The 24,845-nt window shown below is 46.3% G+C and overlaps 1 protein-coding gene across 3 annotated transcripts in view; it reads left to right on the plus strand.

The window, feature by feature from the left end:
- Window positions 1–11,742, plus strand: part of CEP112 (centrosomal protein 112) — a 2,536,355-nt gene extending 2,524,613 nt beyond the window's left edge. For 2 of the 3 annotated variants that reach the window (XM_085617276.1, XM_085617275.1), the window contains one exon: window positions 11,364–11,742. In XM_085617276.1, coding sequence (XP_085473402.1) covers window positions 11,364–11,367 — 4 coding nt within the window. In that variant the 3' untranslated portion in view covers window positions 11,368–11,742. The remainder of the gene's footprint in view (window positions 1–11,363) is intronic. The other variant, XM_085617278.1, reaches the window with a different exon arrangement.
- The last annotated feature ends 13,103 nt before the right edge of the window (window positions 11,743–24,845 follow it).

Below are 24,845 nucleotides of genomic sequence, written 5' to 3' on the forward strand. Positions count from 1 at the left end.
ACGGCGCAGTTTCGGGATTATCCTCCCGAACAGCGAGTCCGGAACATTCGGGCTATGATTCAGATCTTTCAGCCCTGGTCCTGGGTTTCGTCAGGAAGACACTGAGGCTGCTGGGCCTCATGGCCTCCTGCATCCTGCTAATCGGCCATGCCAGATGGCATATGCGGGCTCTGCAGTGGGACCTGAAGTTCCAGTGGACGCAGCATCAGAGGAACCTGTCCGACTACATCCAGATCTCGGAGGGCACTGCACAGGACTTGCAGTGGTGGCTCATGAAATAGCATTGGGTCAGCGGCAGATCCCTTTCTTTTCCCCAACAGGAGCACACAGTAGTGACGGACGCGTCCCTCCTGGGATGGGGCGGCCACATGGGAGAGGCAGAGATCAGAGGCCTCTGGTCTCCGGCGGAGTCCAAGCTCCATATCAACCTTTTGGAGCTCAGGGCGATCCTACTTGCACTCAAAGCATTCCTTCCCTCTGTCAAGGGGAGAGTAGTGCACGTGTTCACGGACAACACCACTGCCATGTGGTACTGTAACAAGCAAGGCGGGGTGGGGTTGTGGACCCTATGTCAGGAGGCTCTACGTCTCTGGACATGGCTGGAACGTCAAGGCATTTCCTTGGTGGTTCAACACCTGGCAGGTTCACTGAACACCAGGGAGGACGAACTCAGCAGACGGTGCATGTTGGATCACGAATGGCATCTTCACTCGGAGGTGGTGTAAGGTCTCTTTCAACAGTGGGGAGAACCTTGGTTAGATCTATTCGCCACCGAAGAGAACGTGCAATGTCAGCAGTTCTAAGCGTTGGAGTTTCCAAGGCGGCACTTGTTAGGCAACGCTTTTCGTCGCAAGTGCAGTTGTGGTCTGTTGTACGCCTTTCCGCCTATACCACTTCTGCCCAGAGTGCTGAAGAAGATCAGGTGCGACCGAGCCCAAGTCATTCTTGTGGCTCCGGACTGGGCTCGAAGAGTTTGGTATCCCGAGCTACTCAGTATGAGCGTGGATCCCCCGATCTGACTGCCTCTTCGGGAGGATCTCCTGTCGCAGCAACAGGGGACGGTCCTCCACCCGAACCTGTCCAGCCTCCATCTCCTTGCGTGGAGATTGAGCGCGAATGCTGATTCCATTTGACTTGCCTCCTGAAGTCAGTAATGTGATTTTGGCAGCCAAGCGTCCCTCCACTAAATCGGTGTACACCTGTCGGTGGAAACAATTTGTGGCATGGTGCACAGCTAAGCCTGTTGATCATCTTGCTGCCCCTATTCCTGAGGTCCTATTGTTCCTCTTTCTTTAACCCAGCAGGGCTCTGCTTTGGGCACTATCAAGGGCTACCTTTCTGCTCTTTCAGCCTTTCTTAGGTTGCCTGATCAGCTCTCTCTTTTCAAGTCCCTAGTTGTTAATAGATTTCTCAAAGGCATTTCTCACCTTTTCCCTCCTATTCCTTTTGTGATGCCTCAATGGGACTTGAACCTGGTTCTCACGTATCTGATGTGTGCTCCATTTGAGCCTCTTCATAACTGTCCTTTACGTTTATTGACTCTGAAAACTGTCTTCCTGGTGGCCATTACCTCCGCTCGGTGGGTGAGTGAGCTCCAGGCTCTTTCCTGCAAACCTCCTTTCCTGGCGATTCATCCGGACAAGGTTGTGCTTCGACCGCGTCCCTCCTTTCTACCAAAGGTAGTCTCTGCCTTTCATCTTGGGCAAACTGTAACTCTGCCCACTTTCTTGCCGCCTCCGCACCCTACAAGAGAAGAGGAGAGGATCCACCGTCTGGACCCAAAACGTGCGCTCTCGTTTCATCTCAACCACACACGACAGTTCCGGGTGGATGACCAGCTCTTTGTTGGCTAAGTGGGCGCCAAGAAACGCCAGCGACGTACGCGGAGCCGTACAACGACGCCTACCGAGGCGCAGGGGTACTGCTGACGAAAACTTTCCGGATCCAGTCTGACGCCTGGGAATATTCTAAGGTAAGGAATCTATCACTAACTAATGTCTCTTACAGATATATCGTTAGACAAGTAAGTAACTTGTGCGTTAACGTTTGGATACTGATAGACACTAAGTCTTCAACGTTTTTTTAAGCACACAAGACAGTAATGCAATCTTATAAAAACATCACAAGGCTGCAAGCATTCATGCAGAAATCATGCAAACCCATATTCTGTTACCCCACTAAGGGGCAGGTGCAAAGATTCAAGTTCAACAGAGCCAACAGTACCATGCTCAGTCTTTTCACCCTCTCACTACACAAAATAATATGCAGTTTGCAGTATCTTTGGATGGAAAAAAGCCTTCACATTGTTGCTGTTAAAGGTAATTTAGCTGTGATTTCCGTCTGAATTTAATTGCCTGGCCAAGATTTTTTTTTATGTAAGTTGCCTGTTTCTAGGTTTTTGAAGGGATTTCAAAATAACTACCTTCCTATACCCTTTCATGTTCCTTCTTGGGATTTAAACTTGGTCTTCACCTTTCTAATTGATCCTCTATTTCAACGTTTGCACTCTTGTTCTTTGAGGGTTTTGTGGTCCCAAGGAGGGCACATATTTTTGTCGTTGACTATGATAGAAAACATCAGATCCGCCCCACAGGTCTGCTTCCTGTCCGCTGCATATGCCATCTTGTGACACTTAACTGACCCATGCCTCCCTCAAATGCAAAACCATATGAGGAGCATAGGCAGTGTCAAAAGATGCCTTAGTCAATAGATTTGAAGAGGGTTGGGGCAGTGGGGGTCTAAACCAGGGGTACTCACAAACTTTCTCTCGGGGGCCAAATTTACAGTGTGGTTTCTGGCTGAGGGCCGCACCGGTAGGGGCAGGGCCAGTGGGGGAGGGGGCGGGGCTAGACCAAAAAAACTATGACCATGAGGTTGAACACAGGCCCCTGCAGCGGACGCCTTCGTCCACTGAGCCACCAGACCAGGCATTCACACATATCTATCTATCTATCTATCTATCTATCTATCTATCTATCTATCTATCTATCTATCTATCTATCTATCTATCTATCTATCTATCTATCTATCTATCTATCTATCTATCTATCTATCGCTCTGTCTCCCTCCCTCTCTCTGTCTCCCTCCCTCCCTCTGTCTCCCTCCCTCTCTCTGTCTCCCTCCCTCTCTCTCTCTCCTTCTCTCTATCACTCTCCCTCTCTCTCCGTCTCCCTCCCTCTCTATCTCTCTCTCTCCCTCTGTCTCCATTACTCTGTTTGTCTCCCTTTCTCTCTGTCTCCCTCCCTCTCTGTCTCACTCACTCTGTCTCACTCACTCTGTGTCTCCCTCTCTCTCTCTGTCTCCCTACCTCCCTCTCCCTCCCTCTCCCTCTCTGTCTCCCTCTCACTCCGTCTCCCTCCCTCTGTCTGTCTCCCTCTGTCTCCCTCTCTCTCTCCCCCTCCCTCCCTCCCTCTCTCTCTCTCCCTTCCTCTCTTTCCGTCTCCCTCCCTCTATCTCTCTCAATCACTGTTTGTCTCCCTTTCTCTCTGTCTCCTCCGAAAAACACAATAATAAGAAACATGGTAGCACCTATTCTCTAAATTTCTCAGATATGGTTTGGCCTTCCTCCAAATGTCCTGCTGGTTGCCCTGTTGTCGCTTCTTTGTTAAGTTGTCTTCTCTCTCTTTTTTATCTCTGGGTCATTTTATCAGTGTTTTCTTTTTCTGACTTATTTTCTTTTCACCATGTCAGTCTTATTTCTCTTTCATTCATTGTCATTCTTCTCGTTTTTGTCTCACTTTAGTTCTTCTTTTCACGCTCTACTACTCCTTTGCCCTCTCCTGTGTCCTTTCTCTCTTCTCCTTTTAGTCCTGTACCTGTGCTTTTGTTCTTTCTCCCTTTCTCCTATTTTTTCTTTCTTCCCCAGTTTTACCACGTCTTCCCCTGTTTTCTCTAGTCTTCTGTGTCTCATTGCACGGCTGCTCCTCTTACGTTTCTGACACATGGTATCAGGGTTATGGCCTTTTCAGAGAACAAAGGCACGCTGTTCCCGTTCTTTTGACCACGTACCTCGATTCAGTCCTAAAAGGCGTCCTTGCGATATTCCCTTACATCTGCCTCTCTACAAACAATTTCTCTCCTGAACTGCACACGATGAGAGGGGAGGCGGGGCGGGGCACAGAGTGGACAGAGCGCACACAGCCGCCGCACCCAAGTACTTCACGGGTCTTTTAAAGACCATTCACTTGGTAATGAGGCTTTGTTGTATTTCACCTCTTCTTAGTGCCCCTGCATCTCCACTCAATCAGAGTGGAGATGCAGGGGCGCTTAAGTACAACAAAGCCTCATTAACAAGTGAATGTAATTTAAAAGAATCGCCCGGCCCCCATAACTCGCAACCGGCGCCGGCAATATTAAAAACACAAAGGCATATGATGTCGGCAAGGTCCGCGGGCCGCCAAGAAAGGCTTGCCGAGCCGCTGGCGGCCCGCGGGCCGTACTATGAGTACCCCTGGTCTAAACGTTGATTTTCAGCCACTATTCAACATATGTATTAACTCAGAAATGTAAACAAAAAGTTTTTGGGGAGCGATTGTTATTTTTTGTTGATGTCAGTTCCTATTTTTAGGTTTAGCTTCGAAACCTGTTGTATATACTTTAGTATATACTTCTCTTGTGGGCCATACCTCTGCTATTCATTTGTTTGTTTTACTGTTCTTTAAAAACCCTTGCTTGCTACTGGTCAATCCTTCCTCTTTGTCACTCCTTTTGGTAACTTGTTTCCTCCCACAGAGCAGAGACCAAGTGCTGTATCTTTACGTTATTGTCGTTTGGGGGACTATTTTTTATCTGTTTCCTGCTCGTGTTACTGTTTGCACTGTTTGCCTGTGTTCTGCATTTTAATGCAGCATTCTTCCCTCCCACCTCCAGCGTGGCGCACACTTTTTGAACTACCGTCCCTATTCGTTTTCGCGCTCCATCTACACTTTCGCAGGTCTCTGCTCCTTCTCCTCACGCAACAAAGTTGCTTGCCGACAAATTTCTTTTTTTGCACCAAAGCCAATACCCTGAAAGTGCTTTGATGCTATTGCCTGTCAATAGGTGTTTTTATGTCACTGAATGAATGCAAGTTATTTCAGTGTGAACTGACTTCTCAGTAGCCTGTCCTCCAATTCGGCTGCTTTTTTGCAGTCTTCTATGTCTCTAGCCATCAGCTGTTATAGCGCAGACTCCACGCATGTACAGAGCGCTGTCCTACTCTTCCTGGTTGCGAGAGGAAGCCAAGTCTGAGGATACGGCAAAGCAACGGGGAAAAGGAGAAGGACGTCAGTCAGTGAGTGGCAAAACATAGGACATTGCTAGCTACGCACAGTTCCACCCTATTCAGTTAGCATATTCTCTTTTACTTAAATATTAATAATACTGCTGTTTCCACGTTTTATTACATAACCCCTTGACATATCCATTTTAAAGAAGTTGCGTGATCCGACGAATTCAATTCTAGCTTTTCCTTCTGCAGAGTCTCCCTCAGTCTGAAACTCGATGGGCAATGACTTTTTAAAGGTTGTGCTCAGCACATTACTTTAGTGTTAAGAAATTCTGGGCAGGGATCTAATTTTAAGTATGGCAACCAACATTACAAAAACAATGAGCTGTTGTAGCAATTCATATTGATTTTGAGTTTATATCACCTTCTAATTTTATGCTACATTTGTGTATTGTTCTGCTAGTGCTGCGCAGAAAAACTAGAATTGTAATCACATTTCCTCCAGACCACTGAGAGATTGCATTGCCTCTCACTTCCCAGTATTCTCAAGTTTGAACGAAGGACATTTGTTGTTTGCACGACTGTGGAAAGACAGAGCAAGCCAGTCAGCTTATTTATATAGCATGAGCGCTGTATAAATACACTTACAATTTACTGTTGACCCTTACTGACTTGCCTTTTCAAAGGAGACTGTAAAAATTGCAAACAAATTCAATTGAGATCAGAAAGCTATAAATAGTCGATAGAATGTCTCAAGTTCAAGTAGTCACACATTTCTAACCTTTGGCAATTCAAAACCAAAGACCAGATTTCTTTGAGGAACTCGAATTGATCAGAGACTCTGAAGACTGCTATTCGATCTTGCATACATTTAACAAGGAAGGTGAGCCGGTGTTCTTCAGATGGTACTGGTTTAGATTTCCAGTGTCTTATGGTCAGCATTGTGACCACCACTGTATTTCTATGAAGCGTTCCCTCCCTACTGCAGCCTTTCTTTTGCACAGCCCAGCAGTCACAGAGTCGTGGCAAGCACAGGGTAATAATTAAAACCTATATATGATTAGAAACTGCCTGTGGTAGTGCATCATGGTGCACCCAGTGCTTTATATTCCTGTCCGGGAACCTCCAGCGACCGCCTGTGGTAGTACACCATAGCTTGCCCAGCGCTGTATATTCCTATCCGGGAACCTCTAGTGATGGCCTGTGGTAGTGCGCTTTAGTTCGCCCAGTGCTGTATATTCCTGTATGGGAACCTCTAGTGATGGCCTGTGGTTTAATGTGCTGCAACAGCAGAGCGTGGTGTAATCACATCGTCTCCTCCTCTCCCAGCCGCTGCAATTCTCTGCTGTCCTCTCTGTACACTGGGAACCGCAGCCCTCCACCCGGGTGGACACCATGGGTGAGTACACAGCCAATGGCACAGGAACAGAGCGAGGTCATGGTGACAGTCATTATACAATATAATTATTGCATCCAATCGTCCTCTTCGCCATCCATCATAAGTTGTTGCATGCTGTGTTACAAAGGTCGGTTAAAGCTCAGCATTGTAAATTTTGCTAAGGAGCGTGGGTGCTTTACTGCAGCCCATAAGTACTTCTTACAGTGTATGTGAGTGGACCACAAATTCACATCCTCATGCTCCTCACATCCACTTCCTCATGCACCACACATCCACTTCCCCAGCGCAGTATCCCCTGTCTCTTCCGCTACCGTTCCTTACAGACCATTATCTTTCCCTCCCCACTAACCTCCTTTGCTACTCATCACCCCCAGCACATGCACTTTTCTCCCTTCCACTTCCCTGTACCCACTCAATCTTCATGTCCCCACCTTAAACAGTGCCTCTTCGCTATTCCCTGTCTCTCCTAGAATATTGTTTTCCTCACTGTGTACTGTACTCCCCTGTGCATTTACCTCCTTTATAGTTCAAGGTCATTAGTCTCCCCCATGTTTCCGTCACCAGTGCACCTCTCAGTACTCTGTCCCTACACATTATCACTCACTGTATAATGCACACGTTGGCTGTACTCCCCTCCTCTTTATGCGCTGCCACCAAAATGCTCCCCACCTTTGCTCTGGACCATACCTCTCTTTGGATGATCTCTCCTTGTATACTGCAAGACTTTGCTGTAATATGTCCCTCCTCATGCAGTACCAAGATCTCTTGGGCATCCTCGCCACTTTTGCAGTGCACCCCACACACACCCATGTGATGCAAGAGTACTGTAAACAGGTACACAATGCTGTGTGTCTGCTTGCCCATCCTGTCTTCATTCCCTCAGCTACTGTCTAAGGCCCTCCTAGGGCCCCCCCATTCAGTGGCGTAACGATAATTGAGGGGGCCCCCCTACAAGGTATGTGGAGGGGCCCCCTCCGGACTCTTTCAGGAGCTCCTCCACCGAAGTGCAGTGCTGAGGGGGCCCCCTGGACATTGGGGCGCCCCTCCCCGCATTGCGGGGGCCTGTGTTGCGCCCCTGCCCCCATTCCCTGCTTGGATTTTGGTTTTTTTTAGGTCGAGCTTGAATGATTGGTGCCCAGTACTCCCTTATTCCGCCTTGAATTAATGAAATGCTGCGTCAAGCAGAACAATCACTACAGGCCTTACTACTCATTTCTCCTTTAACCGATCTCTAGAATCGGTACATACAGGGTCCCAAAGGCAAGAGTATGTGATTCCATCGCCTAATCCCGGCAACATGGCTTAGAGCTATGATGGGCCCTCTGCAGTTGGCTAGTTTGAACCCCAGAAGCCGGTATTCGTTCAGAAGCCAATAAAATGATAGTTATTTAGCTGGGTTACAAACATATCTGTTATTTAGCACTATACAATGGCATAAAGCTGGGCAACAAACACTAGTTACTCCTAGTGTTTATTTTCTGAGCCTTCAAGTTTCCTTTGTACCAAATGAATAAAGTTCCTTCATGTGATTTAAATTAACGTTCCTGACACATGGTGCTTTAAAATCAGGGGCGTAGCTTGGGGTGCCGTAGGGGGGTGCTTGGGGTATTACGCCCCCCTAAAACATTTTTTTGTAATAAATAGTTGGGTACAAGTGCTTTCAGTTAGGTATGATGAGGTCGGATTTCACCTGGGATTTTCACATACACAAACAACAAGCATTGGCATAGCCAATAGGTCTCGCCTTTGGGACCTTATAAGTATTTAGTTATGCAGCACAATATCCTTACTGCAACAACATTAACTGTTGCATGGCTAAACACTTATAAGGTCCCAAAGGCGAGACCTATTGGCTATGCCAATGCTTGTTGGTTCTGCTTTCACACAGGCAACGTAAAATTAATGACGTTTGCTTCTATATAAGGATGGAAACAAACTCCTTTTTGCTGGAGAGTGGGCGTTATAATTCCTCCTTAGTAAGGGTGCTGATGTTGCTGCTAGATGAGTTTATAATTCAGTCTACACAAAACGTGCGTGTTTTCCTAGATGGTTGCAAGAAATGTGTCCGGTGCATTTGTAGCGTAAGCATTATTAGTGAGCACCCATTTAGTAGCTCCATGTACTTTCTGTCAATGCGCTAAGACTTCTAGGTGGAAGGGTAATGAGTAATCGTGCGGGTTACCATCCTACTTGGCCCATCACTCGAAATACTTCCACAGCTAATGTCGCTCTCTAGGTTCGGGGGCTTATGCAAAACTGAAAAGCCTAGTGATGACTATGTAAAGTGATACTGTAGCTTCTTCAGTTTAGATTTAAGTTTTGACATGTTTTGGCAGTGAAAAATTGGGCAGTTGCGCAATATTTTCTGTAATTCATAAGCACTCCCATCGCATAGCAATCGCTGTTATTGTAAACTAGATAAACTCATGAGGTAGTTGTGTTATGGAGCGTGCACATGTCTGCATGAGTAAGCAGTGTGAATGTATTCTGTTTGCCCGAGGGATGAAATTCAGAATGCAAAGGGTAATTTGGAATAAGAGTGGCGGGCAGCCTGCCATTTAATGTTGGAGTGGATGTTGCAGTGGAAGATGACTGATGGAGCCTGTACCTGTTGTTGCTGCTTTATAATTAATAAATCTGTTAAAGTTCAACCGCTGCTTAGTTTACTTCTTTGACAAGTGGTGACAAGTTGTGTGCAGCAAGAGGAGGTAAGGACCCACGTGGCTGATTTCTCTCCTTTGAGGATTTGTGACATATTTTGCAAAAGATTGGTTTGCAGGAAGCCGGTGAGAAGATCATAAGTAATCGATTCTAGTTACAGGTGCAGATCTGATGTATTTCCATCTTGCTGCCACCTACAGATAATATACTGATCAGTACCTGCCTTCCTTTATTCTGTTTGAGCGAAGATAGCACAAGGCTCCACCTGTACATTCTTATAACGAGTTCAGCAGAGCCTGAGTAAAGTGCTCGACTTGGGCACTGATGTTCTGTACATTATGTGCATAATTACTTCCGGCAGCATGATACGTCGTATGCATATTTCTACGGTGATGCGAGCACCTTGAAGTGTCTGCTGTCAGTGATGCGGACACCCAAGATACTCAAATGCACAGGGGCATGTTATTGTCGGTGAAGCACACTCTTCTGAACATTGAGATTTAAGCCACTCTCATCCACAGTAATGCATGCACAATACTAATTAACTGGGCTCAGTTGTTAATCTACAGGAATGTAATGGACATGTCTTCTGTCGATCTGCATAGCTCAAGAGTGGTACCATTACTAATGTCTGTATAAGTATATGTAGTAGGATTTTTCTTTGCTCCATATGGGACCCAATAGACCATATTGTATTGCTCTGTGGGTTGATTTTGGGTTACATTTTATATTGAATTAGTCCGTGTCGGGCCAAAACACTGCTGCTATATTTTCTGACTCTGGGAACAAGCTTTCAGTTATTGGTTTAAAATAACATAGGTGATACATATTCCAACCCCATATTCTTCCAACTAGATACTCAAGTCCGACTGTGAGTGCGCTGGAAAGCTTGAACGCTTTGATGCTAAAATAGTGGCACTTGCATGCTGTACAAATGTTAGATACATTTAAATATAGAATAGTAATAGCATTTCACCTCGCGCCTTTCCATCATTGAATACATGTACAACTCGGTTTCCCTTTTAATATATTTATTCAAAACTGTTTCAAATTCAATATTAATAAAATTATTGAAGTTGCAATTTCAGTGAGAGTAAAGTATTTCAGTTCTGGTTTATTGAGCAGATTAAACTTTCGGCACACTTCTGGCATTTGGTTCCATGGCTTAAGCAGAGGCGAAGCTAAGCAACCTGGAATTTAGACATAACAAAATATTTCCCTCTGCAGATTTGTTTTGCTCGTGACCTTCTCCCTCTTCTTGTTTGAGAAAGTGGTTGCCCTACAAATGATTAAAGCGGGTTGTAGAGTTACCATGCAGTACACGCGCTCTTGAATTTGTATTTATACTAATTAGGCCGAAGTTCGAACGTGAGAAGATCTCTTCAGGGCTGTAAAGTTCCAGGGAGTAATTTACGTTTCCTTGCCCATGCAGCTCGCAGATGCTGTATTCAGAGCTGCAGCTCAGAACATCGGTGCTCGTGTTACAGGAGATTGGTGTAGCTTCATCTCCAGATAAGAACAAGATAAGACTGGGCGCAGGCGCGTAGTGGTGCGCACGTGCACACACACACAGCGTTTCCCTTGCGGGAACGAGCAGGGGCACCAGATAATTACAAACATATGTCGCCAAAGCTCGCTCCCGCAAGGGAATTGCCAAATGTGCACGCATTGCCATTGAAAGCAATGCAACACGTGCACGTTTTTGCCCGAAAAAGGGAATCAATTCCAAGAGGTCTCTTCATATGCAGCGCATGCGCGCTGCGTAGGCGAGACCTAAAAACACGCACACACGCTCGATAGTCTCTGCTTTGAAGGACTTAGAAAATGTTGGTTAGTTTAAAAAATATTGTTTTATAAGTACTCATAACAATATACACTGCCCCTTAAGCCCCCCTTAGGCACTGCTTCTAATATATTTTCTGCTAATCCAAAAATGCATTGTTTGCTTTAAAATTTCACATACTGCAACATTTTTTCTAAGATATTCCCTCTTGTGCATTCCCCACCCCGACCGTTCTTTCATGTTTGTTTATTACTTGATGCTATGCCCCCTCCCCCTCAAATATTGTTGATAAGTAAGTCTGTTTTATTTTGTAGGTAAATGGGTGGATTACATAATTTCTCAGAAGGCAGAAGACACAGGCCACTGAAAATAAACTGTGAGATCCGTCATGGCTTTTGTTATGAAAAAAAAACTGATTTAAAAATATGAAACTCACAATTCATGTCAGTATTTTTTTGTGCATTTCATTTTCTTGATTTATTATGTTCCTGTACTTTACCTTTTTTATGAGCGTAATATATGCATGTGAATTGATGTATTTATTGAGGAAAGCAAGTCTTGATGCAAGGGTATAGCATATCTTTAACCATGTGAATATAATCAAGTTTACATTCTTATATTGTCCAAAAATGTTTACATGTTTTCATCGTTTTCACACTCCGCCAAAGCATATTAAAATATTATTTTATATTATTTGGTTTTGGTATCATTTGTTTTTGTTTTCTGCGTTTCTGTGTCTCATTGATATACATGGGTATTATACTATATATATTCTCTTATGGTGCATCCATAAGATGCTTTCCATGCTTTCCAAGCCTTTACCACTACGGCATCATTTTCAGACCATTTTGTTACCCAGATTTCAAGAAAAACACCGTTTTGTTGGTTCATGTCATACATATCATTGGTTTTATAATGATACATGTATGTGCATCCCTGATTTATTATGCATAACCCTGATGCGGAAATTGAACGTTTTTGTGAAAGAGTACTCAAGTCCTTAGTTTTTCTGGATGACACATGTACTACAGGTTCAGCAAATCGAGCATTTACCTTCCTTTAACAAGGGTTCCCTAAAACTGGTTTTCTAAATCCTGAGCTATCTTGTAAAGGAGGAAAGTATGAATATGTTATACCATAGAACCAGTGGCGTCACTAGGGGGGTTCGGGGGGTGCAGACCGCACCGGGTGACACCCTCACGCGGGGTGACACCAAAGGGCCGGTCACTGTGGTGCAGACTGCAGAGCCAGGGGCGTAACACAGGCCCCTGCAGCCCCCACGCTCCAGGGGCCCCCTCGGCAGCCAGCAAGCACAACACATCAGTCTTGCTTGGACGTGATAGGTTACGTAACTTACGTTACGCTCGACGTCGTTGCACCTCGTCTCTTTTTAAATTAAATGGTGCGCGGCAGCGCGCAGTTGTCTTCACGTCTGCGTCAGCTCTTTACTAGGGTTGAAAACATTCCTTTATTTGCAGGCGGGGGCGGCGTAAGAAAAACAGGCCGGCAAGAGGAGAGAATTCCAAAGGAAATTCCCAAGCTGCTGGTGTATTCATTTCTCAGCACTGCAGTAGTATTGTTTGCGTTGTGGGGGTGTCGGTGCTGCAGTAATTGAAGAAACCAGCAGAGTAGTGTCCTCAAACTCAGGTCAGAGTTCAACCGAGGCTTCTGCTACAACATCATCCCTAGCCAGGTGCGTAACACAGGCCCCCGCAGCCCCCGCGGTGGGTGGGGGAGGGGAGGGGAGGGAGGGGGGGCAAGGTCCAGGGGACCCCCTCCGCACAGCACTCGGTCTGCAGGGCTCCTGAATGAGCCTGGAGGGGGCCCCTCCATGGGCCTTGCAGGGAGGCCATCTCGAGTTTCGTTACGCCATTGTCCCTAGCTCGCAGGTTCCTTGTTCGGCAGGGGCGTAGCTTCCATTTGTGCAGCAGGTGCAGTGGCACCGGGGTCAGGGGACTCGAGGGCCACGCTGAACCCTGAAAATTCCTCTATGTTATTTATCAATCTGTAGCCAGTGGGGGTCGTTTCCTTCATTGCACTACATGACAAGAAAGCAGCAGCCCACGCTGACTGACTGTTTAGCCTATAGAACTTTAGCAACCTTCAAAGCGCCCTGCCAGAGTTCGAACTGAAATGGAACCAGGCTCCCCTATTCCTATTCTTGAGGTTAAGCTTCTTCACTACTCTTTGAAAACATTTATACAATTGTTGTACTCTACTCTTTACATTTCTAGTGGTTGTTTTTATTTTACTGTATTTGATGCTTACGGAGTCTAATGGTTTCTCTGGTGCTAGTAAGGCGGCATTTAAACTCCAGTATAGTTTACTCAACGCTGTCCTTCCAGCACCTTCCCCTGCTTACCTGCCAAGTGGGCCTGTGACCCCCTCAACCAGTCCTGGCTTTTTAGACAGCAGGACGTTGCTTCCTGGTACTCGTAGTTTAGCTTTCAAGACCTAGGGATGGTACGGGGTGGGGGGTATGGGGACAGGGACAGAGCATGCTACGTGTCGATGTCTAAAAAGCCAGGCCCAGCCGAAGGGGTCACACATGGCATGGTTCCAGTTTGTTGCTATTGCCTCAACCTAGTAAGGCCCTTAACCCTTTTTTAGGCCTCGTCTACAGACAGCTTTTGGCTATCTTCTGTTAAAGACCTATTTTGTATAATAAGCAGGTATTTGTGAAGCGCAAACAAATCACCCTTAAGGGTCTCAAGGCACTGGGGGCAGTTTGGGAGATTAAGTGAGCTATTGCCCAGAGTCACATGGTGCTGGGCTGAGCTGCCGATCGAACCAGGAGCCCTGTGCTCCGGAGTCAGCTGCCCTGGCCACTGCCCCACACCTCTTTTGTAACATACCAACACTTACAGTGGACTTTGGGTTAGACCACTGCTTAGCATTGGTTGGCTCTCTTGTCAATATCATTTGCTTGCTTCTTATTGGATTGCTTTCCTTAACCTTCCATTGATTTCTCCCCTGGAGAATAGCTCTTTACTCTTCTTTTGAGTGGACAACTGGTATCCTTCCACTGCTTATATTAAGGGAACTACGTTTTACCATAGTACATGTTTTCTTGCTTTCTCCCTCATAGGATACTTCCCTCCTCAAATCCCAACCTATTCTCAATGTTTGCGCCCCACTACTCCTAGCTTGTTCTATAGTTTCCATACCCCGGATGGCTTTTTTTTTCTAAATGTAAATTTACAAACTCCCTCAGTTTCTCTGTGGCAAATTTTGAGAACAATAAATCCAGGCCTCAGAACAGGAATATTTTTGCTCCCACAATGTGGCCATGCTGGCGGAGATTCAGGGCAAATTAGATAAATTCTCAGAGGAAGCCACCCGTGAAACCCACTACCTAGACAAGGAGACATGCGCTCGTCGTTACAGAAAAGGCGTTCGCCCAGGCAGGACGCTCGCTGGCTTACTGCACAAACCGCAGGCTTCCGCATATGTGTTGTACTGCAGGATGATCAGAAAGTCCTTCAGTTCACTCCTGCTGCCCTCTTAAACACGGTTACCTCCTTTTATGCAAAGCTTATATTCTGCCACGCCTTTTCGACCAGCGAGCGATCTAACAGCATATGTTGACGTGATAAAGCTCCTCTGGCTCGACTAGGCACACCGGGAGTACCTTGATTCACCTATCACTGTGGAAGAGCTCAGGCAGGTTATCCATGGGCTGCCAGGAAAAATGGCACCAGGCGTGGATGGCCTGACGACCTCTTTTTACAAAGAGTTTTGCCATGCAGCACACACCACTTGTTGGCATGGTTTGAAGAGTCACTAGAGAAGGGCATACTGCCCCATCCATCAGGGAAGCAGTCAAAGTGACTCTTTTCAAACCAGATAAAACCGGCAAAATGTTGTGACTCCTACAGGCCATTGTCCATGATCAATGTAAACATTTTCACTAAGATTTTGGCCAACCATCTTCTCCCGTTACTCTCCACAATAATCAGGCCTTACCAATCCAGGTTTATTCCAGGTCACTCTACTTCCCACAACTTGCATACCATTTCACGACCATGCACCATCTAGACCCCTGGGGGTTCGGCAGTCACCATCCTCCTCAGCGCTGCAAAGGAGTTAGACTCTCTTGTATGGCCCTATCCAGATTTATTAGGCAGATAAGCCTCCTCTATACTTTGCCCATTGCTCACGTGCGGCTCAATAGTATGTGGTCTTGCCCATTCCCAGTGACCGAAGGCACTCGACAGGGGTGCCCATCACCCCTCCTTTTAACCATACCAATGGAGCCATTGGCGGCCCAGTTACGACATCACGCCAATCGTGGTCTTGGCTTTACTTCCGGGGGACTGGTGGTTTCCATTTTTTTAACCCAGATCTTGAAGGTAACAAATCGTACAACCCCGACTCCTATGAGGCACGCAAATACCGCGTTCTCAGTAAGCGTCCCTTTTCTGTTCTCCTCCTTAAACTTGACCTTTGGTCTGGTACACAATTTGCGAACCCTATTGCGCTAGCGATTTGGATTCTGATTTCGTTTAAGCGGCACGCTCACCGCATTGAGTGAGATTGTGTGATTACCAACCACTAAATCTGGATGCATGTGGGTTCATTTTTACCAGGGACTTCGGGATATTTCCCGTTATGCCTTATGGTTACATTGGTGCACTGGTACACTTTTACTCTTGACAGAGTATACTGACGCCCACTGAATTGATTATGAGGAGTGGGTATGTATTTTGTGTGTGTGGCTCCTGATCGCCAAAGTTAGATGGGCAAGATCGTGTGAGTCCACTTCCCCATTAACAAGGAGGTCCACTGAGTGTTGAATGATCGTCTCACGCTCACTACTTCATTTGGCAACCACAATGAGCATTGATCCTACAATGAATGATTTTTACATGTATTATATGTCTGTTCTGTGTTTGTGTTTATTTTCACAGATTTTTCCCTTTCGAAGATTTGAAGGAAGGGAGTCCTAACCGCGAGTAGATGGTTAGGGTCTAAAAGTGACCAAGGGCAGGGTACACCTTAGCGAGTGTACACCCCCCCAGGTCACGTTCACTGGTCCTGACGAAAATCCGGTAATAACAACGGATGGTTGAAACATATAGACCTTTTTTCACTTTTTACTCACTTGAAGATACTATAGGTCAATCTAACCTATCACGGTATCTATATCATTTTTTAACATACTACTTTTTTCCCCCACTTCGACCACTGATATATCATGTTGCTGGATAGTGGGAACACCACACCAGTAAAAAGTACCATACCTATGATATTATAAATTCCAATAAACTGTTGACTAGCAGGTAGCCCACTGTACAACCTGATTAATGAGTCATTATCACACTGTTGTTAACAGGCACATTTTATAAATATAGGACCTACATTTACAAACGTTACTAAGGATTCTGTATGGTCCCGTTATTTGCCAACTTTGTCAACTTGCGGACTCGGGCGGACTCGGTCCATGCGGTAAGTCGTGAGGGGGTGACACCATGAGTTACCCGCACCGGGTGACACCAACCCTAGTGACGCCACTGCATAGAACTAAACTTCGCCATCTTGTATCCGTCGTTATTATTCAATACCATTACAGTGCCCCCGGGTGCAATAAGATTTCGTAACAATACTTTCTATTGGATGTCATTTCCTTAACAAATTCTTTATTTGAGAAATAATCACTGATCTTCCGAGGAGTCGTACTGGAGCCCCCGGTGAAAACATCTTTCACAGACCAAGGGTATAACAACAACCAAATAATCTCACAAAAGAGCGCATAAACAAGCCTTCCCTTCCCTTTCCCCTCACTCTGAACATCCATCCTCCACCCTTCAGACTAGTAACTGCCCAGCACACCTTAAAAAATAAACATAAAGTCGTACTTTTCTTACAACACCTCCACCCAGTAGATCGGATTCCCTTCTTTTGGACTTCAGCCCCATGTACATTTGTAAATAAGTATGCCTAGCCTCATCCTGGAAACCTGTGTAAAACTTTGCTAAAATGTGTTGCTAAGAATTCATTGTATGTAGTTTAATGAATATGGTGTAACCCACTCATCATTACTTGAAGCCTGTTCCATATGCACCAGTGGTAATCCTGCTGGGCATTCCCTCCGTCCCATCTTGGTCCCCTTTTTAGGTTTCGCCTCCACAGTGCTTGCAAAATATCTTATAATTAAAAAAAAAAATCTTAAAAGGGGCTTAGAGTCCACCCATTACTTACCTTTACTTACCATAGGTTGGCTCCCACGTCTGTTTCGTTTCCATTCTTGTTTCGTTTGTTGCTTGCCTGTCCCTACCACCACCTCCATTCCGTCGCTGCATGCCCCTTTCCCGTTCGTTGCTGGCCTGTCCCTCCCATCACCTCACTCCCGTCACTGCATACCCCTTCCCCATCCCGCATGCCTTGTTTTTTTTATAGTGTAAATTCGACGAGAAGGACTTGGAGCACTTTACATGAGCGCCATTTTCATTACAGAAGGACATATTAATTTTTACAGGCATGAGGAGATTAAGTGATTGATGAAGGATGTTAGGCCAGTTGCTGAGACTTGAACATTGTATTGTATTGTAATTGCATTTATATAGCGCTTACTACCCTTGACGAGGCGTCAAAGTGCTTTTTCGGCGAGTAGCACGCTACTCCGGAACCCATAAAGGATTAGTGGTGAATTAATATAGTGAAATATGAAAGTAGTTTGAGTGGTGGATATTAGTCAATTATTTTGATTGAGAAGGATAGCCGAGGGATATAAGAGGGAAAAAGGTTAGCATTTATATAGCGCTTGTTACCCATAATGGGGTGTTGAAGCACTTTCTAAGCGAGTAGCACGCTACTCCGGAACACATAAGGATTAGTGGTGAATTAGTATTGTGAAATATGAAAGCAATTTGAGTGGTGGATATTAGTCAGTTATTTGGATTGAGAAGGGTAGCAGAGGGATAGAAGAGGGAAAAAAGGTTTGCATTTATGTAGCGCTTGTTACCCCTGATGGGGTGTTGAAGTGCTTCTGTTTTTTGACGAGAAGCACGCTACTCCAGAACCCATTAAAGGATTAGTGTTGAATTAGTATAGTGAAATATGAAAGTAATTTGAGTGGTGGATGTTAGTCAGTTATTTGGATTGAAAAGGGTAGCAGAGGGATAGAAGAGGGACAAAGGTTTGCATATATATATATATAGCGCTTGTTACCCCCAATGGGGTGTTGAAGCGCTTTTTCGGCGAGTAGCTCGCTACTCCGGAACCCATAAAGGATTAGTGGTGAATTAATATAGTGAAAAATGAAATTTGAGAAGTGGACATGTTAGTCCATTATTTCGATTGAAAAGGATAGTGGAGGGATAGAAGAGTAAATTCTTTAGATTTTTTAATTTTATTTTCTAACATAATTATTCTACATGTTAATACAAAGCAATAGACATATATAGGTACATATCTATAGTTCAAATAAATGCTTATATACAGAGGGATATGCCGTATATATCTGTTTGCGTATGGTGCTTATGTGGGGAAGAGCCAATTCTTGAGTAGTTTTCTGAAGATAAAGTGGTCGTCGGTGGATATTATGTTGGGGGGTAAAGAGTTCCATATTTTGGCTGCTTGAACAAAGAAGGATGAGCCACCCATGGTTTTTTTCTTGTATCTTTGGATTTTGAGATGATGTGCCACTCTAGAGCAGAGATTCCTATGATGAATGTGTTTGATGATTTTATTCCTGATGAAGAGCGGTCACATTCCATGTATGGCTTTGTGGGTGATTCAAAGCAGCTTGAACGTGGATCTTCTGGCAACTGGTAACCAATGCAGGGCTTACAAGACAAGGGAGATGTGGTCTCGCGGTTTGATATGCAAGAGTAGTCTGGCAGCTGAGTTCTGAATCCGTTGTAGTCTTTTCATAGTCGTTAAAGGTGGTCCGTGGTAGAGGCTATTACCGTAATCGAGTTTGGACAGAACAAGGGAAAAGGAAGCTTGGACCATTTGAGATGGCTCCAAGTCATCCATTGATCCACGGCTCTTCGACAACTGAAAATTGGCGAGTTTCCAATGTCTTTGGAGCATTCCAGTTGGATGAGTATTTGCGTGTCATCTGCATAGTTGTAGCACGTGAGTTGAAATTGATTGACCAGTACTGGTAATGACTTCATGTAGATGTTGAAAAGCATGGGCGATATGATAGAGCTTGAGGGACCCCAGCTTTTGTGGAGTACGTTTTAGATGAGAAAGGTGGGGTATGGATGACATTATTTCTGTTTTGAAGGTAGGACATTAACCAGTCTAAAGCAGTCCCCTCTATGCCGGCTTCGTAGAGTCTTTGTATTAGAGTGTCATGGTCACCCGTGTCAAAGACAGCCGAGAGGTCCAAGAAGAGTAGTGCAGCAACCCCGTTCCCCAGCTCCAAAGTCAGCAGCTTTGGCCTTAGCCCCAGAACCTCTCCATACTCAGTGTTCAAGTTAGCTACAACAGCTCGCACCGATGTGCAACGTTTAAAAAAAACATTGTCTGAGCCAATAGATCTCGTATTGGGGAAACCTATTGGCTTTTCCAATGCTTGGTTTATTATATTACATATAATCTTTAAGAGCTCAACATTCATGGTCGTTAGTTAATGAGCCTTGTGCTCTCTGTAAAACACTACATTGCCATCTGTGACTAGGCCCACATTGTATGCATACCTAAAGTAAAATTAAAGTTGGAGCTACACCAAACTCCTTCAATTCCCTTTTCTGCAGTGGAGGTGTTGGGACTCCAGATTATGCTCTGTAGTAGGATCCAAAAATCAAACAACTGTTCATTTTATTTGGCTTTTTTTTTGTCTCCAAAATTAGATTAGCAACAAGCGTGCTGGGGTTAAATGCTTAAGCCTGTGCAAGGTGATAAGAAACACATATTCATTCACATGATTCCGGTTTTGTGGTGCTGTGCGGTCCAATATGACATTCAGAATCGCAATGCTTGTCTCACTATGATCTTGAAGGCTCAATAGTCTGTGGAAAAGAAATTGATGAACAGGACAAGGTTACAACCTTGGAACCATAAGGCACTAAGGAAGAGCTCCACTCATGAAACTAGCACTTCATATGGAGTCCATGTTGTACAAGCATCTAAAAAAACAGAAAACGGTCCGAGTTTCAATGAAAAGCGTGATTTTTCTGGGCGTTAGAATTCTTCTGAAAACCATAAAAATGGAGATTGTCTTTCCGGAGGTCCCTTACCTATCAGGCATCAGACTGGATCCTCAAAATCGTGAGCAGTACCCCTGTGCACCACTAGGTGGCTCTAACAGCTCCATGTAGGGATCGTCAGCACCGGGTGTGACGTACGTGGTGCCACCCACCCGCGCTGACATCAGTTCTTTTCCCTCTGCGCTAACAGCTCAGATCCTGTAAAGCAACCTCCTGTCACTTTTTAACCACCTTTTTGACATTTTTGTCTGTACATTTTTTGCATTCTTCTCCCAGTGTTCTAGCAATGCCACCTAAGATGCCAGGGGGTTTCAAACCCTGTGGAGCCCGTCTCAGGCAAATGTCTGTGTCAGACCCCCATCTGGTTTGACTTTGTTGCTTTAACCCAGACCATAACTCCAGGAACCAGAGGTGTTTTTCTCATCTCTTCTTTTTTTAAGTATATCAACATCTAGTTGATTTTGTGCACTCATTCTTCTTTGTGATTGAGGCACAGTTTTTAACTTTTTTGTAACAAACGTGTTGATATGCTACAAATTGTCTGTATGTGCAATTTTGCAGCCTTGAGAAAGTCCAGGAGGACGAAACGTGCGTCGGCTGCTTTCTTCTTTTTTCTATGAATGGAATAAAAATAGTGACCTGATACACCAACCACTGTGGACTATTGCTTGGAAATCTGCCACCGAAACTTCAAAATGTGATGCTTTTCTCTGCAGTAATACTGATTGAGGATAAAAGTAACATTGTGTAGGTGTGCTTTGGTGCATTTGTTGGACATTGTGTTCTAGACTGCTTGTTTGTAGGTCTAGTGGATTTATACCTAAGGTGGGTGGGTATTTCAGCACCATGGGAGCACCCTTGAAAAGTAATGAGTATGAAAAGAATAGTCAGAACATGAAATACTGATTTATAGATGTGCAGATCTGTCAGCACATCCACTGTTTGTACGCATAACTCCAGGAACTATCTCAACTGCCATACCATAAATCCAAAGGCGATTCAGGAGCTGAAGACGAAGCTCCTGGCTACCCAACAACCGAAGACTCCACACCACTCCAGGTCCCAGTCGCTTGAAGGTCCCGGGCCCGCTCTCTGAATCGTTCCAATCGGTCGTCGTCAAAGTCGTCGCTGGTAAGTCTCACAAGCACAAAAAATCCAGAAGTTAAAGCCCTCTTCGACCTCACCGTGCCCTTCCAAGTCATCGGACAAGGCGCAGGACCAATGCCACACATTCCACCCACAGATTCTGAGCCTGGGCCCGCTCCACGCCTTCCTAAATTTCCTGGAGCCGAAGCAACTACCACCCAACTCTAGAGTTTTATGAGGTTATGCACCTCATATTTTGGCATTCAGACCCCTCTAGAACGCCTTTGGGCTCTACAGGTCTGGGAGGTGCCCTGACTGGAGTTCCGTGAGCAGGTTCACTCTCGACTCTAGTAGGACCATCTGGATCTGTTTCCGGATCTAGACATACTCTGGTCACGAATCCACGACCTTTGTCGTTCACTGCACCAGCGACGCCTCTTGGCAGTGCCAAACCCATAGTGACTCTCAGCCTTGACACGAAGCTGGACCAACATCATTAGACATCTGTACTGGTGCCACCTGGACCCCAATGATTGCTGAGGCCGGAGACAGTGCTTACTTTCTTTGACTGACTCTGTGGGGATTCTGGCAGGGGTGGCTTTGAGGATACCTAGGGTTACCCTGACCCCCATAAAGAACATTTTTCCCAATAGGATTATGACAACTGGTATGAGGAGCTGGAAGATACGAGTTCCTAGACCCTTACCAGACACTTTGTATGGTGGGGCACTCCATGAGCTCAAGATCAATGTCTTGATGGAGGTGCTTTTGCCGAGGGTATCCCCTATTGCCCTTCAACGAAGCCGTTTTGGATGTCCTGCTTGGGACCTGGAAACCCAGCTTTCCCCACCCAGCACCCCGCTCCTGAGAGCCTGGCGGTGCAGGCCTCAACATCCAGAGGGAATCCGGGTGCGTTTCCTACCACTCCACCAGATCGTGAATCCTCCAGCCTTGCACTACAGTCGGTAAACAAAGTGTGTCGCTTTGCCCGGTATAGCCATACTGTGTGAGACTTGGAAGCGCAAGTGCTGCCTATGGATTTGGAGGAGGCCCAAGCCATCCTGAACCAGGCTATCGCCAATGGCAGGGACGCAGCCATCAGATGTAAACTGGACACGACTTGCTGGGCAGGGCCATTGCATCATCAATAGCACTCTGCCATCGCGCCTGGCTGAGGTCATCTAGCTTTTTGGGGAATATCCAGGTATCACTTAGGACATGCCCTTTGATGGCATGCGCCTGTTCAGCACAAAGCTGATTCAGCAATTGAGTGCTTCAAGGAGAGTAGGTTCATGGTCCAGTCATTGGAGTTCACTGTGGGCCCACGCCAACCGCACTGTTCTTTCTGCTCCTTCCGTAGCTGCGGTAGGGGCTACCAGCCACTTCCTTTCCATCAGAGCCACAATGGGCATCAAGCTTTCCAGCCTTTTCGTGGCCGCAGATGCAGCTCCCACAAGTCCCATGGGCACCAAGGCCAGAGATATGTCTAATCCGCTATGCCCTCTGCAGCCACAGTCTCCAAACTCCTTTAGTATGCCAACATGGGCACCCTGCTAGAGGCAGAATCATGCACCACCTGCCCCTATGGCAAGCCATAACTTCAGATACATGGATACTCTCAATTGTCTGGCGGAGTTCTGCGCTTCAACTTCTTAAAACCCTGCCACCCCAAAAATCATCCTCTGATCTGCTAACGGACGACCACCTCTCCTTATTGCGCCAAGAAGCCGCAGGCTCTTTTGGCCAAAGGAGCCATCGAGAGGGCGTAGGCATCGAAAGTAGGTCATGGTTGCTATTCCTGCTACTTTCTGGTGCCAAAGAAGGACAGAGGCCCCTGCCCTAACTTAGATCTCCTCTCTCTCAATGCCTTCCTGTGGAAGGAGAAATTCAAGATGCTAAAGCTTGCTCATGTCCAGTCTGTGTTAAACCCTGGAGACTGGATTCTAGCGTTTGACCTGCAGGAGGCCTATTTTCATATCTCTGTCCTGCATGCCCATCGATGTTGCCTGCGGTTCACTGTGAAACAAGGGCATTTTCAGTTTGATGTTCTCCCCTTTGGCCTCACCGGTGCCCTTCAGTGTCCACAAAGGAGATGACAGTGGTTACAGCACATCTGCGGAGGTCGGGAGTCCCAGCCTTCCCAATCTCAATGACTGGCTGTTGAAGGTGTACTCCCCCCAGGCAGTCGTCACTCACCTCCAGACTATGGTAAACCTTCTACACTCACTGGGGTTCATATAAACATGCCGAAGGCTCACATTACTCTTTTGCAGACACTTCTTTTCATCTGAACCATTTTGGATGCGGTGCAATTCCAAGCCTATCCTCCAAAGCAGAGAATCCAGGACTTTTGGGTCATGATCCCAATGTTTCAACCTACGTCCTGGATTTCAGTGAGACTGACTCTGAGACCGCTTGCCTCCTGCTGATGAAGCATGTTCAATGGCATATGCAGGCTCTACAGTGGGATCTGAAGCCCCAGTGGGCACAACTTAAGGGGAATCACTCCGACCTGGTCCAGACATTCCCCTGATGTTGCTCCCACTGGAAACTGCCAAAGACCTGCAGTGGTGGCTGACAGCCCACAGTTGGGGCAGCGGCAGACCCCTCTTCCTTTCCCTCCCAGAGCTGACAGTGTTGACTGATGCAACGCTTTTGGGATGGTACGGCCAACTGGGAAAATTGGATATCAGAGGCCTCTGGTCTCCGGCGGAGACTCAGCTCAATATCTGTCTTCTGGAGTTGAGGGCAATTCGCTTGTAATTGAAAGCTTTCCTACCTTCCATCAAAGGGAAGCTGGTCCAGGTGGACATGGAAAACACCTCCGTAGGACTGCAACAAGCAGGGCGGAGTGGGATCATGGACCCTGTGCCAGGAGGCTCTGCACTTCTGGACATGGCTGGAGCATCAGCACATTTTCCTAGTCGTGCAGCACCTGGCGGGATGTCTTAACGCCCGGGCAGATGATCTGAAAGAAACACGTTAGTTAGATTCCTCACCTTAGAATATCCCCAGGCGTCAGGCTGGATCCGGAAAGATTTTTGTAGCAATACCCCTTGCGCGTCGCCAGGCGTCGTCTGCGGCTCCGCGTCCGTCTTTGGCGTCGTGCGCCGGAATGACGTCGTCGGAGTACTTAGACGCCGCCTTCGCGCGCTGACGTCAGTTCTTCTTTTTTCCGCGCCAGACAGCGCCGATCCGGGAAGAGCTTAACCCTTCGTCAATTTTGACTAAACTTTTTTGACTCTTTTTGGTCTTCTATCGACTCGACTCTGGTGCCGGTAGGATGCCTGGGTTTAAAGCCTGTGACTCCTGTCATCGACTGATGTCGGTGACGGACCACCATCGCTGGTGCCTTTACTGCCTGGGGGCCGACCACGACGCGGAGTCGTGCCCCGATTGTCAGGCCTTGACCTTGAAGGCTAGGCGGGAGTGGTCCCGTAAGCTTCTCGAGCTTCGGCACTCGACTCCGCGCCGCTCACGGTCCCGGTCCAAGAGGAGGTCCAAGGACCGGTCGTGGAGCCGCAGCCACCATCATCGCTCGTCGGGCTC

This window comes from Triturus cristatus, chromosome 7, assembly GCF_964204655.1.
Source record: "Triturus cristatus chromosome 7, aTriCri1.1, whole genome shotgun sequence".
Lineage (NCBI taxonomy): Eukaryota > Metazoa > Chordata > Amphibia > Caudata > Salamandridae > Triturus > Triturus cristatus.